Consider the following 18,962-nt stretch of genomic DNA (forward strand, 5'->3'; position numbering starts at 1 on the left):
TCCCAGGAGCGAAATGTGTGAACTCCTTTTTTCTTGGATGCAAGAATCTGAAGGCATCTGTTAGCCCGCAATCTACAAAGGTCTTGATGTGTCCTTTCTGTGGCGCTTGGGACACTTTCTCCTGATCAATGTAGGGCTGTTCCACGAAGTTCATGTCACCTGCAATTACTGTTATGTTCTTCTGTTGCAGATTTTCTTTGATTATCTGCCAAAATGTTGTTTTTTCTTCACGTTTTGTTGGACCGTACACATTCATTAAGGTTATTATTTGATTGTCGAGATGTATGTCAACTTCTAGGGTCCTGTGCCTGACAGAGACTTCGTGGGACAGCAGTTGCATGTGTGGTGCCTTTTTGATAAGGACAGCTACTCCACCGCTAGAACTACTGCTGGCAGGTTCATTGATTAGGATGTAGTGATGGGCTAGTCTTTTTTCTAGTCGTATTATTGGCTCTGGCGAGTGAATTCTTGTTTCCTGCAGCATTACGATGTCTGGCAATTTTTTGTGAATTTCATTGATCAGCAGGTTTTGGCATTCTTTGGTATTTATCCCGTTACAATTTAGGCTCATTAACTTCATTTTGGTTCTGATTTGTTCTGTTACAATTATTCGGATAGTTTTATGTTTTGCTTCTGGCTCTGGTGGTATTTGGCGTGACCTTAATTTTTGTTCTTCGCTGTGTTTTAGGAGCTACGTTTTGTGTTGCTGGCGACTTGCTACTTGTTTGCCCTTGGGATTTCGGATTACAGGTTATTTGTGACTCATTTGAGATTTCCTGCTTGTCACCTGTACAGTTCTTTCCACTAATCTCTTCCCTCGGTAATGGCTCAGGGCGACTTTCTGGAATTTCACTTTCTCTGCCTTCCCCCCTCTTATCGTCTGATATAGACATTTCTGGAACAGTGGTTTTGTTGTCTTTTTGTAACGTGAAGTTTTTTTTTCCTTCATTGTCAGTTGATGAGTTGTTGCTTCCTTTGTTATTCTCCCTATTTTCTTCTTTACCTTTGTTATGCCCATCTGTGTCTTGCACATCCTCTTCTCCGCCTTCTATGTCTGGGGACTCTTCGTTTTGCCTCAATATGGAAGCGTACGTGCTACCCTTGCATTGATCTGCTGTATGACCTATGCGGTTGCACTTTTCACATTTCGGCTCATTGCAGTGTCTGCGTAGATGTCCGATTTTTTTACAGCGGAAGCAGGATGGCGGTCTTCCTGGGACCACGACTATTCCCATAACCTTTTTCACTCTTATAGTATATGGGATGTCGTCAATTTTTGCACCTTCGTTGAGTTCTATGACTAATTTTTTTTTTTGTTGCTTAGGACATGAGACCAGTCATCATTCTTAATTGTTGATATATTTTCCAAAAATTCTATTTTTCCGAATCTTTCAAAGTGGAGAGCAACCAAGTGATTTGGTATGTGGGGTGGCATCCAGTGTATTAAAATTTCTAATTTTCTACATGCATTTATATTAATAATTTCACTGGTGCCATTCCTCACTTGGATGTTCCCCATGCTGGCAAATCGTTCTTTAACGGTCAGTTGTTTGAACGACAATAGAAAAGCATAATTGTATTTTAAATGACCTAAATGCCACACATCACTTCCTTTAACTTTGTTTTCCGTAAGGCTTTTAATTATGTCCTCCTCGGTGTAAGGACCGCATTTTGCGTCACATTTAAGAATAACAGTTTTAGACCAGTCTATTTCGGGTGGTAAGTTTAAGGATTTTAATAGGTCCTGCGAGTTAAGACCTTCAGACCGATTTTCTTGTTCACTATCTACTTTAGGTTCAAAATTGTTATTTCTATTCATTATGCTATTCATATCACGAAATGGTTGAAACCAAGAGGTACTTACAGTTCCTTCTAACCTTCGCATTAGCCTGCGAAGCTACGGTTGATCTTCGGTCTTCCTCTGCGGCCTGCAGCTTGGGGGTCGGGGCAAGGGTCGCGCGGATTACTAACAATAGGGAGCACTAGAAAACACGTCTGCACTCTCTCAATTTTTCATTCCTTTTCCAGAAATAAATGATTCCTTGATTACTTGTATCTAACTAAAATTTTCGAATTTATTACTCTAGATGGCAGTTTCAAACTGCTGCCATCTATCCTCCAAACATTAAACTAATCGCAGAACGAAATTTTTCATGGAAATATACTAGGAATATTTATTATATTCCTAGTATATAAATATATATATATTCCTAGTATATATATAAATATTACTAGGAAATATAATTCATTATTAATAGAAAAATGGCACACTTATAGATTTTAAACAAAGGGTTCCACTTTCAGGAAGAGAAAGTGTTGATTTTAAGCCTTTGAAAAAAAACTTAAATAAATTTAAGTAGTAGAAGAGGGCAAAATGATATATAATGATTAAAATTGGAAATTTTCATTATGGACAAGCTATACTACAGATTGCTATTAGCTAGAGAGATTATTGGTCAGCTAGCAGAGGAGGAGGACTGCAATTAAACGAACTTTTAAAATAATTAAATTTTCAAAATTCGAATAGGTTGGTACCTGCGATTTCACAGGCTAGATGCTGCATTTCCTCTGAGTGTATTTGTAGCGATCCCTGTAAGAGGGCGCTATGATCGAATATATAAGTATGTCAAATAGATTTCTGCTACAGAAATAATATTTACAAACTACAATTAGTAGATAAACTATTGTTCCAAATTGCTAATAATTTAACCCAATGTTGATTGCATTTTTTTTTTACTTAAAAATATTATTCAAATTTATTTATTTCACTTTTCTTGGTATCGACTGTTTCGCCTTGTAACCTGTTTTATTTGCTTTTTTATATTAAAACATCAACCAACTTAATGCATTATGAAAACGCCCGATTTTATTTATTGTCAATCAGCAGAGCAACCTTACAAGTATTCACGAATATAATTGCGAAGTTACAAAGCAGCGATTTCACCGGCTGGATGATGCATTTTCTCGAATCGCATCCGGTCCTTAGTCTATAGATTTAGGACCTTCGATTTAGGCTGTAACTAATTTATGGATGGTCTTTCAATACTTTTCCTTCAGGTCAGCAGTAACAGGAGATGAATTCATCTGTGGTGGTTTTTCGTTTTCATTCAAATCTTGATTCGCGTTATTCATGGATTTCCTTAAGCTAAAAAATATAAATAAAATAAAATGATATTTTATAATAATTTCAGAAGACATTTCCATTTTAAACAAGCCACATAACTATAAAATATATTTCATTTATCAGAAAACTGAAGACGTTAGCTATTCAGTGATTTACCTTATGCAAGCACAGCAGCTCTGACCCATGCCGAAGTTTTTACTATCTTCGAGAGTTTGAGGAAGATTCTGGTTTATTGTCTCGGGAATAAAAGCAGAAAGAAATGCTGACACAATGTTAATTCCTCCAAATATGACGAACGGGATGAACTTGTGATATATACTCTGCAAAAAAATATCGAAAAAAATATAAAAGAAAGGCTAAAGAACTGATAAATGTAAACTCATGATAACAAGATATTCTCATCAGTCGTTTATGTGAATTTACATCCATACTTAGGTTGTTTTACTAATTTGTGAACCCAACTTGCGCGTTTAGGTGCAGGGAACACTGCAAGTCTTCAATGAATTTCTGTAATCCTAAAATAAAGTATCGTAATGCTTGATTGGTCTCATGATTCCAGATGAGTCATTCACCTCCACCTTTTCCTCTAGTTTATAAACTAAAACTTTTTCCTTTAGTCCGTAAATAGAATCGAAACAATATTCAACTAGTTTCACAATGTGCTGAGTAAAAATTGTTTCTTCGTTTTGAAGAAATTCGGGTTTACAGTCAGAGCAATTCAGAAAAAGCAGTGGTAGACCACAATGCATGTTAATACACTAGTTAGGATTACAAAGACGAGATAGCCGAAGTAATTGACTGTATTTTTGGTAACTAGGAATGCACTTAAAAGACTGTGATGAAAGAGTGAAGACCAGCTATCACCCGATTTCCAGACATTTAATACACAAAAAAACTTCCTTCCTTTGGGGAACAAAAAAACTTATTAGATTTGTTTTTTATCCAAACACTGGTTGCTTTATTGGGTTTTTTTCATCCCAGATGCTTGCGCAAATGTAACGCTTGTCAAACGAAATGAAGAATGTACAAAACTGCCTTACAATTATTAAGCACTATCTCCCACTATTATTATCCCAAATTTTTTATTGAATAATTTCAATTTTTTAAAGAAAATATTACTCGTTTTTTTTTTTTTTTTTTTGGTTCCAGACTGTCCCACCAAGTGACATTTATCATACAATGGTTGAATCATATCTTCAACGAAAGAAAATTAAACATACATGCATAACTGTTTATTTGTTTTCCTTTTTATCGTAGTTACGATCGAAGTAAGTAACTAAGCTGTGAAGTCAGTGTATGATGGCTTCTGTTCTTGCTTTTGTTCTCCTTGATGTTTTCCTGTTTTGGGGAGATGAAAAATCCCAGTTTTCGAGGGAGAAAAAAAATAAAAATAAGAAACCATGTCCTCAAGAGACTGACTAGCTCATCATCACTTGAAAACTCCTTATAGGGTTCTTCCCATCCAGTGCGAATCCACATCTCTCTGTACAATGGTGGTATCAACTGCACTACAGAAGCAGGATAAAAATAAATAAATAAAAATAAAAGATTTCAAGTAAAGAAACGTTGCCAATATTTGCTTCATGAAATGTTTTTGCTTCGTATCAACAATTAATAGTTGATGTGGCATCTCAATCGCTCCATATAATACTAATTCATCACCCTTTCTTAGATACCGAGACTTGCCACCTGTCTCCACTTAATGTGATATTCCGGAACATATAACATTAGAACAATGTAAGAATAGAGCATATGTCATATGCTTTATTCTTACATTGAATATTTTTAAACTAAAGCATGCATAAAAAGAACGAACATTTATAATGGAGTTTCAGAATAACGATTTTTATTCATATCAGGGAAAAAAAAATATTGCTGTAGAAATAGGGACTGTCAAATGTTCTAAGATTTAATCTGTTTACGCAAAAATACGCTGCCCCTTTATTTAAAGAAGTTTTTCACAAAAAAATATTGACACTGTTTAATAAAAATATGCAAAAAAGTGACAAGTGACACTATTTTTTTATCGTTTTTGATAAAAAAAAATAATGGCTGACAAAAATTTTTATGAAAAGAGTTGTTGACAAAAATTATCGAAAAAGCTGTTGACAAAAATTTATATAAAAAAAACAATTTAAATAAACAAAAATTAACCTTACCAAATATACGATGTACGGAACATCAATACTTGCAATGGATGCTAAAGTGGCCGTAAGTCCCATTGCTATTGATCTTATCGGAGTAGGATAAAGTTCAGCTGATTGTTGGTAGACAACCATAAAAGCTGCTGATGCCCCAAATTTGCCAATAAGAGAAGCCCCAATGCGAACAGATTCCATATCTGAAAAACAAACAAACAAACAACTCAGCAACAGTAAACAAAGAAAATAATAATTATTACTGCCCATGTTGAAATTGCTATTTGTTGAATATTTTAAGTGTGTCATCAGCTAGGTCAATATTGTTTCACTTCATTTTTACGATCTTTTCATATTAGACCTTGGCATAATTGTTTCCGCGTTCCTTGTTATGATGTGACGTTTATTGACTAATGTAACAGGTGCATTTCGTAGTCGATATTCATTGCCTTTGGAAAACATTATTTTAGTATAAAAAGATATTGCAAAATGGTACAAGGAATGTCATTCTGCTTATGTGGAACGTCTACCTACACGACAGATAAAACATTCGTCGTACAGAGTCTAGTAGTTTCGAAAGGGATTCCGACTTACAAGATAGAGTAATGTGGAGGATACTTATATATAACCTTAAGTCATTGTTAGTTTGAAATCTATTCGTGAGTAAGGAATAATGTTAATGGTAGTGGGAAATTTCATATAGAATTTAATGGATTTGATATTTATAATCCTTCAAGTCAACTTAGTTTTTATTTCAAACTAGACAGTTTTGAGAATTAGATAATCCGGACTATTCTGGAGACTGAACATGGAAATTTTTCAATCCACTTCAGGTCTCCAGTAAGCAGGATCGTGGTTGAGGTCGGGCACTGGGCAACGAAATTCACCTAAAGACAATCACAAGCATCCATCTTGGCGGCAATCGAAACGCAGCCTGTTGGTTGGAGAGCGAATATGCTTTTCACTGGAACAACTAGAGCAGCTACCGATTCTATCGAGTAAATGAAGTCGATGATATTTGCTCATTTAAATGACGTCCACTGTTTTACCCATGAGTCAGTAATTATACCTGTTATTCGCTAGTCATGTATGACTCACTAGTTTAGTTGTATATCAAATCATGAACGAGGAGACAGAATATAATATCGGATTTAACCACATGATGGATGGATGTGTTTGTTGGAAATGAATAATTTTTATGACATTTTATTTCACAAAAAATTGTTATTTATATTTGGAAAATATCAATAGTATTTATAACGTGCTTTACTAATTTTGAGTTCCTTCTTCCCGTCTGTTTTCTTCACTGATGAGCTTGTCAGTTCCTCCACAACACCACTACACCACCACTACATGTGGAGTTTCTTTTTGGCATTAAGAGATCACGATTATATGCTTTCTTCTTGAGATGTTCCCTCCCACTTCCTCTCACACACACACGCATACAGAATGATAGGACAGTTCTCTTAAGGTTGTTTAAAGTCATCACTGTCACAGAAATAGAAGAAATGGCATAGCAGCACTCCCCCACACCACCTACTGACGTTATTTCATCCTACAGTCTTATCTATATTCCACTCTCTTTTCTTTATTCTTGGAGACTTTCCATTACCTTCTCAACCATTCAAATAATTCGTTGATTCACGTCTTTTACATTTCATTTCAAGTGTTTTCAGACCTGACGAAAAATTTTATTTAGAGTTGCGTTTAGTGCAATTGTGTTAGGGCAATAGTACGTTCTTATAATGCAGCAAAATGTCCTTTTTTTCCCTCTCATTCGAATGGTTAAAATTTTTAGCTGTTCGAATGAGAAAAAAATTTAAAATAAAAAATCACCATTAAAAGAAGTGTAATAAATAAATGTTCATTATTTAAATTAAGGGAATAAATAAATGTTCATTATTTAAATTAAGGGGATATTAGATCCCACATTGTTTTAAAACCGAATAAGAAACTCAGTTATTGGAATCAGAGAGTTTCATGCCGAATATAGTATAAAAAACTATAAAACTATCGGCGAATACTTAGCGTGAGCCAATGCAAGTAGTCCTAGAACGTAGTACAAACACGGGCAACTTGTTGCAAAGGTGAGTAAAGTTCTGATCACTATTCTTTGGTATTTTCCATAATGTAAAAACACATTTCCTAGGAAATGTATGCTGTTATTACATTATGGTGGGAGGTCACTACCCAGAACGGTTTCAGCCTTATGAATAAGTAAAGCCGTCTCTAAAAATTCGGATGATCCCTAGACCACTCAATCGTGGGCGAAAGACCGTCCATCTCAGCGTTGGTTCCACTCAGTGATGACCTTCCACCCACGCCACCACCCAGCAGAACCGCTCAAATTCCGAAGAAAAGCATTCACCGACAAAGCCCCTCAGCGGCCCTGCCGGAGAACATTTTCCGCAGGGACTCAAATTGCTCCCCTTAAGGCAAAAACCTTAAGAGAGCGAACTCATAATAGTCCCCCACCGGTTTCAGCCTTTTTTGAGGCTTCATCAGTGAGTAGCTAGACCAAATTAATGACAAAGGGTATAGCGAAAAGAACTTATATATTATGCTATACGAGTTGTCCAAAAGGTGCACCCATTAAGTTATTTTTACGCCGATACTTTTATAGTTTTTTTATACTATATTCGGCATGAAACTCTCTGATTCCAATCTCTGAGTTTCTTATTCGGTTTTAAAGCAATGTGGGATCTAATATCCCCTTAATTTAAATAATGTTTATATCGCCGAAATGAAGCCTGTTGGCTCTTTATATTTAAATAAATGTTCATTATTATTTTATAACCAAGTAGACAAACAGTACTGCTGACCATTTGAAATGATAAAAGTTTAAACTGATCTAGAATCGGACATTACAATCATACTATAGCTGCGTTTTATTATCGCGTAAATTAAATGACACGAACTCTTCCTAAAAGTTTGTATGGCTTTCTTTTACGAGTTCTTTTCCTATCTACTATATCATCTTGTCCGCTTTGTCCGCCTCTGTTCTACGGAATGTTAGTTGATCAGCTGTAACTGCGACCTTTATGACAATTCATTCATCCGGGCGCTGTTTCTCACATTTGGGAATTTTTTCTTTTTAGATTTTATAAGAAAAATTATTTAGTTAAAATTTATTTTCCGAAAGGAAAAAATATTCCCCTAAAATTTATTTTCAGATGAAAAATAACTTACGTAATTTGGACAATCCGATGTTCCTTCATTTTCTTCATTTTCATCACATACATTAACCAACTTCAATATAAGAAATTGACAGATCCGACACGATAGTGAAATTAACTGATATAACAAAATCTTTTGGATCATTTAGTAAAACTAACAGAAAAAGATCGCGTTATTCATAATATATCAAATAACTTACCGGGAAAACAAACAGGTAATAAACAGACAATTCCTGTAACTAGAAATAATCCCACTCCACTCCATCTTCTACCAAAGTAATCCATAAACAACCAGCTTGATACATAGCCTGGAATTTCAATCAGAGTTAGCAGGAAAAAGTTAAGAAATTCGTTGCCACCCAAGTTAGAAACGTTCATCTGTAAGCCATAGTAGCCCTGAAGAACGCAATACCTGAAAAAAAGAGACAAAAATGTAACTCGGTACGTGTTTTAACTCGTGAATATAAAAACATACAAAAATGTGAATGTTTTTATATTCTCACATTATTGTAAAACTAGTGATGAATTTGAAGAGAGAGAATGTCCGCTTTCTTTCAAAAAGCATTCACTTATTATATTCTCAAAAAAATGGAAAGTAATTATTTTTTCAAGGTTAATATTTTTCGCTGAGTTTTGTAAAGATACTTTCTTTCCTATCTGAGTACGGTTAGTCATAATCATAGATACATTAGCTATTACTGTACGGTAAAACTACAGCCTTAGATCACCTAACTTAGAACTCAAAGAAAAGTATTTCAAATTAATTTAATTATCGTATGATGATTCAGCGGCCGTGAGTTCCCTTTACGGGAATGTACGGCACCATCTCAGTCATAGGGTGGATGGGTACAACGGATGTCTGATGTTTTGCCATATACCTGCGGATGAGGAGCGATGTGTGAGTCGGCACATTGTTGTGGTGCAACATCCAAGTCTGGTTTAGTGAAAATTCAGGTCTCTTCCTGCACACAGCATCCCTCAAACGCGCTAAAACTTCCTCAACTCTTTGTTTACAATCTGACCACGTGGTACAAATTCATTATGGACAATTCCTTTCCAATCAAAAAACACAATCAACATCACCTTGATCTTTGAGAGATTCATCCGTGCTTTTTTTTGGTCTCCTCCGTATGCTTGGTTCAGCAATCGAAATGCCTACGTAAAAGTTTTCCCAAGTTTGCACTAAAATTTCACACACTCACACACACAATGTTGTTCTTCAAGCTTTTTCATTCTCATTCATCCGATTTACAGCTTGTGCAAGTGCTCACTTCAGCGCATATAACTCGACTAATGCTCATAGCAGAACGGGGCAAATCGCAGTTTGTTGTCAACACCTGCCGCTAGGTGCGCTAAGTTGACGCGTGCCGATTGGAGCGCTATTCAAAAAGTTCGGTCTTTTTATGAACATCCCTCGTATTTTATTGTATTTTCATTGATCACACTACGCTAATGGAACCACACTACTTGATTTCTTTCGCGCAATCTTTTGGCAGTTTTTACCGCTTAGTAATAAAACATGGATCTTCGTTATAACTTGACCATTTTTTTTTTTTGGTTTTTAGAAAAGATCTTTTATTTAAAAAAGCTAAAATATTTATCACCAAATATAATATTATGAGGATCATTTCAAAAGTTCTGCGCATTATACACTAACTGTCCACTGTACACTGTACCCCCCCCCCTGTTATTAAGCCAAACGTGATTAACAAAATGAAGGGTGTCCCAAAATTCACGAAAGAAGTAATTTTGATAGAAAACACAGGTTTTTAATTAAAAATTGTAATTTCTTATTGATTCATAAAGTATACAATATAGGGCTATGCATATCGGGTAAATGACCTCCACGGCTTTGCTGGCACATACGCACTCTTTTCTCGAAATTTTCCATGACCGTTTTGCATAAATGTGGCTGAATTTCGTTGATACAGCGCTCAATTTCCTCCTTCAAGGCGTGGGTGGTCGTGGGCTTGTTGGCATAAACCTTAGACTTCAAAAAACCCCAAAGAAAAATGTCCAACTCTGTTAAGTCACATGATCTGGGCGGCCAATTCTGATCACCAAAACTGGAAATTACACGACCAGGAAATGACTCATGCAGTAATTGAATTGTTTCTCGGACTGTATGGCATGTGGCACCGTCTTGTTGAAAGCACATGTCGTCCACATCCATATCTTGCAATTTAGGCACTAAAAACTGGATTATCATGTCGCAATAGCGAGCACCATTAACTGTTATTGCCTTACCAGCCGCATTTTCGAAGAAGAATGGACCGATGATACCTCCAGTCCAAAATCCGCACCGAACACGTTGTGGATACATTTGTTTGTCAACAATCACTCGTGGATTTTCTGAACCCCAAATGTGACAATTTTGTCGATTAACGAAGCCATCAAGATGAAAATGAGCCTCATCGCTGAAGATGATTTTGTTCGAAAAATAAGCATCCACTTGCTGTTGTTCCATAATCCATTCAACGAACTCTCTTCGCTGTGTGTGGTCAGTAGGCTTCAGTTCTTGAGTCAATTGAACTTTGTAGGCATAAAGAATCAAATCTTTCGTGAGTATGCGCTGTAAAGAGCTTCTGGAAATGCCCAATCCAAGATCACGGTGCTGAATTGATGTTCCTGGACTCTCAGCAACACTCTCGCGAACTGCTTCGATATTTTCTGTTGAACGACTTGTTGAAGGATGGCCAGAATGTATTAGATCACTAATTGATCCAGTATCCTTGAATGTTTTAATTAATCTTTTTACAGTTGATGAAGTTAAATCACTATTCCGACCATATTTTGTACGGAAATTGCGAACTGTAGCTGCCAAACCTTCGTTATTTTTAAAATATTGCTCAACAATGAAAATGCGTTGTTCATTCGTGTAGCGCTTCATTTTTAATAACCGTGAACTGTCAGGTGTCACGCTGTCTTTTTTTTTTCTCTTTGGCAACACTTTACCGCACAAATGGCGCTAAATTTAAATCTTGTGTGAATTTTGGGATACCCTGTACATTTACCGAATCGCAAAGACTATTCTGTCTTATCAGTGCTACCCAACGATCGGATAAGTCTTGTGTTTCTATCAGCCAATTTTTTATTTGTTTATTTATGTGTTCGATGAGTCGAGTTAGTTCAGAAGTAAGTAATCTTGTCAATAGTAATAAAGGGTGTCCCACGGAGTGGTTCTTTCAACAGAAACTTCATATCAGTCCTCATATGATATGGGTCCTCATATCAGGACTCATATCACGACTATATAAGGATGATGTTCAATAGTTTTAATAGCTCAAGGACAGCAAAGGTCATACTGTGTCATATCACAGGTGATAGCAGCACGCTAAGGTAAGATAATCACAAACATCCATGGCGGCAGTGGGATTCGAACCCGCAACCTATTGGTTGGAGAGCTGGTACGCTAACGGCCAATCGGGTTTGGCGTATAGGAATGAGGAAGCACTCTTACCAGTGGCGCACCCACGGGGAGGCCAAGGAGCCCTGTCCCCCCAAAAGAAAAAGGAAAAAACACTAGAAAAGTTTCCAAATATCTTTTCCTAATAAAAATTTATTTATTTTTTATCTACGTTGTGCCGTGTCTTTTATGTCTATACTACTTATGAATTAGCGGTCACATAAGGTGGGAATACACTATAGCCACGGTGGTCAATCTGCGGCTCGCGAGGCGCTTTTTCTTAATTTATAATTTTTCTTAATTTTTTATTGTTTTTAATTTAATTTTTAAATTAACTACATTGTTGTTCGGCAATGCAGTTATATTTATATTACCTTGTCAGAAAATTTAAAAAGATGCCAAAGAATCAACTGACATTACAGACCAACCACAATTAGTAATTTTATTCGTTTCGTTCTTGAGGACGGAGTGACGCGAGAAGAATTATTAGATTTAATAACATTAAAAGATAGTACCCGTGGCGTTGATATTAAGGAAACTTTTGATTTTCCCCTTAAAAATGTTCCAAAAAGTAAATTTGTGGCTCTTAACAATTTCTGGTAGGTAACTATGGCTCTTGCTGCAAAAACTCTGGCCACCCCTGCACTATAGCTCTCGGGAAAAATCATGGAAGAATCATTAATAACTTAAGATATGCCGATGATGTAGTGGTGATGGCCGAAAGTGAAAATGGATTACAACAAATTGTTCAAAGAATTGAAAAGTACTGTAAAGAGTACAGACTAAGGATTAACACAAAGAAGACCAAGATAATGATAATGGGCAGAAAAATTGGAGATAATGTAAAGGTAAGATGTGGAGGAAAGATTTTAGAAGTGGAAAGATTTCAATATTTAGATAGGTGGATCTCAGAGAAAAAAACGTCTGAGTTGGACATTAGAAATAGAATGGCTAAAGCTAAATCGGCATTTATGGAAATGAAGAGAATTTTAATAAACAAGAATACTAAAATAGGTGTTAGAATTGGAATAGTTAAAGCAACAGTTTGGAGTATTGCAAGTTATGGAGGTGAATCATGGACACTCAGAAAGAGAGATATGGAAAGAATTAATGCATTGGAAATGTGGTGTTATAGAAAGATGGAAAAGATTAGCTATACAGAGAGAATATCAAATCAAGAAGTTTCAAGAAGAGTTGGGATGGAAAGAACACTCCTCAAGAATATTATGCAAAGAAAGACCAGATTTGCAGGATATCTTCTGAGAGGTTCCTCAGGATATCTGACAAGAACTATATTACAAGGGAAAGTTGAGGGGAAGAGAAGACGTGGAAGACCAACTAGAGAGTGGGTCAATGATATCGTGGAATGGACTGGTTTAAGAATGACGGAGGCGACAGACAGAGAGAAATGGAGAAGAGCTGCTCATCTGCTGCAACCCGCTTGCAAGAGGATGCTACCGAACGACGACGTGTCTTGTATGTCTATACTACTTATGAATAGTGGTCACATAAGGTGGGAATACCCTATAGCTCTTGGGAATCACGGCCGCTGCGAACGAAGTAGTGCTCGGGCAGACCGAGTGATACTTCGTTTGTCCGAGCTCGGCCAGAGGAGATCACGGGTTTCATGTATTGACGATCACCGCAGATGCTCAGTCATTGGTCGTATGCAATGTGTAGTGTGTATTCTCAAATCGTCTACTGAACTAAGCTAAAATCTTACAATCCATGCAGCCTCATGTTGTCATGGAAAATGAGGATTCCGACTTCAGATTCATGATTTTGAAGTCATAATTATCCGAACAAGAACAAGGCATTTTAATTCAGTCCAGCTTACAACTGACGTGGAAGTAGAAACTATTACATTATCCCACAGCTCACGCATGCGCAGTGTGCAGAATTTTTGAAATAGTTTTCGCAGAAAATATCTTATATATAATCGAATAACATACTCATGCATTATTTATGTGATTGTAACACAATAACAACTATCTCTAGAAGACCGTGGCTCTTACCATCCGAATGTTATGATCAGAAAGTTTCTCCGTAGTCTTGGATACATAAATATATCTTTCCAGGAATATTTTTTTTCGCTTGTCTTCTTTTTCTTAATCTTCTCTCCAAATTTCTTAAGTTGCATTAGAAAACAGAAAATATAAATTAGAAACTATATCGGCATATAAAAGTGCAGGGGTTTTGAGAAGAAGAAAAAAAAAAAGAAAGGAACATAGTATTTAAAATTTCATAATGAATAGATGAATTAAGTTTTGAATTTAATTTCATTCAATAAACTAGCAGAAAAAACAAATACGATCCTAACAATATATATATATATATATATATATATATATATATATATATATATATATATATATATATATATATATATATATATATATATATATATATATATATATATATATATATATATATATATATATATCAAAAGTTCGAACTATAATAAATGACTCTTTCAAATAAGAAATGCGTGTAGATATTAGTGAAGGTTGAAGAGGTTACAGGATACACTTGAAAGGTTTTAGAATTTCGGTAATAGGATCCAAGGATATGATCATGGAAGTCCCCTAAAATTGACCCAGCGTGGAAACACTGGGCCTGTGAGATAATGCTAAAGTATTAGAGGAACCATCTATGATCCTAATTGCTCCCTTCTGGTCGTCTTGAATAATAAATCGGTCGGCGTCAAGGATTTTAAGGAAAAAGTTTAGATGCACCACCCCAAATATGTGAGCAGCAGTGTTCTAAGCATGAGCGAATTTGGGATTTGTATATTGTTTTGATTTGTTGGGTGTAAAATAGCCTCTTGAATAAAAGAGCATGCGTAGTTTTTTTTTTTTTTTTTTTTTTTTTGGATGCTGTGGAGGCTAGAGTTAGTGCAAAGAGAGATCTGGTCTGGTGATTTGTTTGTATTACTGAAGGTAAAGATAAATGAGCTGAGATCATTTTTGGGAGAGAAAGGGCGAGACTGTGTTTTGGTGGCATTGAACATGACAAGGTTGTACTCTTCCCATTGAAGGATAGTATGAAGAACAATGTTTAAAACCCTGGTTGTAAATGATCTTTAGCCTGGGATGTCCAAGTATTGCATGGTTTATCGAATGTGTGGGGGGGGGAGGTGCAGGAATCACTCAAGACTCGGTAAATTCCTGTAATAGGAGTGGTCACCACTCTATACAACACTACGTCATCCTAACTCTGTAAATTCATTCATCACTTCCTCCTGGAATGCTGCCGAAATATATTCCTGTCTGCCTTTACTAGCTAAAAGCTTACTCAGTAGCCCTTATTTTTATTTCCCTTCCTACCCAGCTAAGAAAAATCTCTCCTTTATCTATCTTATAATGTATCTTAAGCTTATGTATTTCTTTTATCCCTTCTTATTGGCCTTCTTTATCAAATTCTGTAACTCGCAGTCCTGTGGTCTCATAATCCACACGTGATCCTAATACCAATACTGATAAACATAGATTGTCAGTTTCTTCTTTCAGCATGTAGTTAGCGATCAGCAGCAGGGACTGTTTTTTACTTGGAAGGGGGGGGGGTGAGTAGAATCGGTTGCCAGTCAGTCATGAGTCAGATGTGTTTTTCAGACATATCTGCTCCGAAACGTCTGTACTCCAATCAGGACGACATTTTTGTCTACGCGCACAAACACATGACTATAATGCATACAACTTTCTTTTCATGAATCAAAGTGTTATACGTATCGTATTTCTTAGTCCAAATACCATAATTTTTTCCACTTTATTTTCAACGGAAAATATTAGAGCTTCTTCTTTTTCTTCTTTTTTTTTTGTCACTTCATTTGTTACTTCAAAAGAGCATTTCATTTGTCATGGAACAGTCATATAGTTAATATAGAGTATATTATAGCGAGACCCCCCCATACACATACACACATACATTAACATTTCCTTTCACAAACGGATTGAATAAAAATTAAAATCTTCCTCATCATTGTCCTTTTGATCATATCGGTAATCTTCCACATTTTCTGTCTCTCTTCCACTGTAATTGCTTTTCTTGATCGCGGAGGAAAACTGCGAAGCCAGGAGGCTAATCGAATCCATTGTCATCTCTTGCCTCCTTCACTTCTTGTAACGCAGTCTGTGTCAACACCCTGTTAGGTTTGGGAACTTGCAGTAAAAATCATTGTGACCACATGCGGATTTACGTTTTAGATTGAAAAGACTTCAGCAATTATGATAATTTGCAGTTCAACTCAGATGGGAGTTACTTCATCTTTTCTCATCTTTCGTTTTTCTTCATTCTCTCTAGAGTCATCCATTGTAACACATATCAATCTAATCTATTTCGTTATATATATATATAGGGTATAAATAAGGAGAAGTTTATATCTGAAAATAGCCCAAAGGCTGTGAGTTAGAATATCCACATTTGCATAACTCTTAGTTTTATTTATTTTTTATGTGGTTCTCACCCACGAAAGTTTTTTTTTGTGAACCTATAGTACAATCGTACCGTGGACAGACTTAAATTTTTCTTCTTTTATTATTTAACTAATTTTATAGATCCCTTGTATTATTTATTTATTTTTAACTGCTCCAGAGAACCAAATATAGAACTTTTTTTCGAGCCACTTCAGGCCTCCAGTAAGCAAGGAGATGGTCTCACAGTAAGCGATGTAATTCATCTCCCACCTAAAGATAATCACGACCATTTATGCCAGAAGTGGCATTCCAACCTCGGTTAGCGTATCGGCTAACCACTCGGCAAACGATGCTGGCAATTTACTTGTTCCAGCTGTGAACATATAGCTGGAAACGCGCCCAGGGAGAGAGAGAGAGAGAAAGTGAATTAATAGATAAACAGTACTTGCATTTGCTAGTCACAAGAATAAACAATAACAGTATACAATTTCGTTCTCACAGGATGACGATAGAGGGGTGCCTTCACAGCCCTCATAAGTTGGTACATCCTAACGCAGCGTGGTCGACCTGTTCTTTGGAGGTCAGATACGTTTTCTGTCGTTATAACGGTTAATACTTCGGTACACAAACATCGTACTGATCCCGAGTATTTTTAGTGCGTTGAAAATAACTGTAGGCTGCATTCCTTGTGAAGCTATATATAAATCTTAACTGAGAAATGCTATTTATGCATATTTATATATTTGTAATGAATAAAAATGTATATACTCATATTGAAGAAAAAAATTCTACATTTATTTCATTAATCTTTTTAACCTAAGAACACGAAGGATTATTTGTCAGCAAGTGGCGAAATAAATATTCAAAGAAAATTCAAAAATATTGAAATTAAAATATATTCAAAGAAATTATTGAAAGAAATGATTCAAATCGAAGATTCAAAATATTGCAAAGATTTTTCACTAAGTGAATTTAATTACTAGGCGAAAAAATAAAATAAATAGAGACGATAATCTCTGCCGTAGAACAAGCATGTAATATAAGCTGGATTTTTGTGACTGAACGAAGATACAAATCAAAAAGTAAACACAACACATATCATGAAAAGAACAAATGCCAAAAGACACGGTTGGTGAAACAAAAGAAAAATGTATGTCAAGTTTGCTCCATCTATAATTATTGTTATATAATACCATAACACATAATAAAACAAAATGCGGACTTTGTTACTGAGTTAGCATGATTCTGCAAAAGTGGTCGGTTGGCTTGTTTCTTTTAGTACTATTTCTAAATTTCTTTTCACACTAAGAACGCAATAATTGTAGATAAATTTCGTCATTTTAGTGAGTTGGCCGCTTTCCACTCATTTCCTCTGTCATTTTGCATTATATCATTCTAATAAAATAAATAAATAAAAAACTAATATTCGCCGAATTCTGGTAATTTATATATATATATATGTAAATTATGATTCTACTTTATAAATGTTTATAATTCACTCACTTTTAACTTTGCCTCCAGTTCCCCGATCTCATTGCCCGATTTGCCATTCACTCTGCTTATTTTATTCAAAATAATCGCGGCTTCTTTATAGCGGTTTTGACTGACGAGCCATCTAGGAGATTCCGGTAGCATCCTGCACCAAATAAAAATGACTTCTAAGTAGGTATCACTTCAAATTGATAAACTATATAAAGTGGAAGAAATCAGCAATAAAACCTCATTACAACATCATCTGAAATATCATCTGACTTCACTGTTGACTACATACGCCAAAAAAAAAGACCAGTGTGCAGAAATTGGAAGACTTAACTGCACAGTATTTCACATACCTACACTCTCAGCCTTGCGACTGGATCACTGTAACGTTTTTTTTTCTGATTTTCAAAAGTTCGAACTATAATAAATGACTCTTTCAAATAAGAAATGCGTGTAGATATTAGTGAAGGTTCAAGAGGTTACAGGATACACTTGAAAGGTTTTAGAATTTCGGTAATAGGATCCAAGGAGTTCATACAATGCTAGCATTTTTTGTCATGTTTCGCACACAACCAATTGTTCTTCTGAGAACATTCTAAATATGTTTTACACAATTTACATATTAAAATCATATTTCTAAAATACACGACTATCAATTTTCATAAGTGTCAAAAATATAATTTAACATTTAATGTTTAGTTTTTTTTAAAAGGAAACCAGTTACTTACTTCCAGTAGAAGAATAAAATGAAACACGTGGCAGTCGTTATGATGCCATACAATATCCAGTCTCGTGTCAAATACGCAACTAAAGGTAGAAAAAACATTCCGAATGCCCAAGCCGAATTGTTTACGTTATTAAGCCAAGTTCTGACTTTAGGATTAACCATTTCAACCACTGAAAGAACACAAATAATAGTACCAAATTAGAATCAATTTTAAGTAAATCAGTTCTTCTTTAAAAAATACGTATTTTATAAAGAACAAGAATATGAATAGGAAACTCATCGCTATATCGCTACAGCAATAATCGCTATTACTAAAAATATAAATAAGGTATTATATACGAAAATAATGAGATTTATAAGCGCATTTTCACTTTTTTTTTGTCCTAGGCACATGAATAACTTGTAAAAAGAACGGAAATGTCAGTAATTAAAAATTCCACGTTGAACAATTATTAAGCGTGTAAGAATTATAAGAGCATGCTAAGCCTAACGTTAAATTC

General features: G+C 35.4%; 1 protein-coding gene across 1 annotated transcript in view; it reads right to left on the reverse strand.

Annotated features, from left to right (window-relative positions):
- Positions 1-2,844: 2,844 nt before the first annotated feature.
- Positions 2,845-18,962, reverse strand: part of LOC150097547 (beta-alanine transporter-like) — a 40,142-nt gene continuing 24,024 nt past the window's right edge. The window contains exons 4-10 of the mRNA XM_090406950.1: positions 18,464-18,632; positions 17,760-17,892; positions 13,860-13,972; positions 8,639-8,850; positions 5,284-5,465; positions 3,281-3,444; positions 2,845-3,145 (exon numbers count right to left, since the gene is read on the reverse strand). Coding sequence (XP_090263076.1) covers positions 3,040-3,145; positions 3,281-3,444; positions 5,284-5,465; positions 8,639-8,850; positions 13,860-13,972; positions 17,760-17,892; positions 18,464-18,632 — 1,079 coding nt within the window. The 3' untranslated portion in view covers positions 2,845-3,039. The remainder of the gene's footprint in view (positions 3,146-3,280; positions 3,445-5,283; positions 5,466-8,638; positions 8,851-13,859; positions 13,973-17,759; positions 17,893-18,463; positions 18,633-18,962) is intronic.

This window comes from Typopeltis vanoorti, chromosome 17 (genome assembly GCF_054136105.1).
Source record: "Typopeltis vanoorti isolate ZY-2024b chromosome 17, IOZ_Tvanoo_1.0, whole genome shotgun sequence".
Classification (NCBI taxonomy): Eukaryota; Metazoa; Arthropoda; class Arachnida; order Uropygi; family Thelyphonidae; genus Typopeltis; species Typopeltis vanoorti.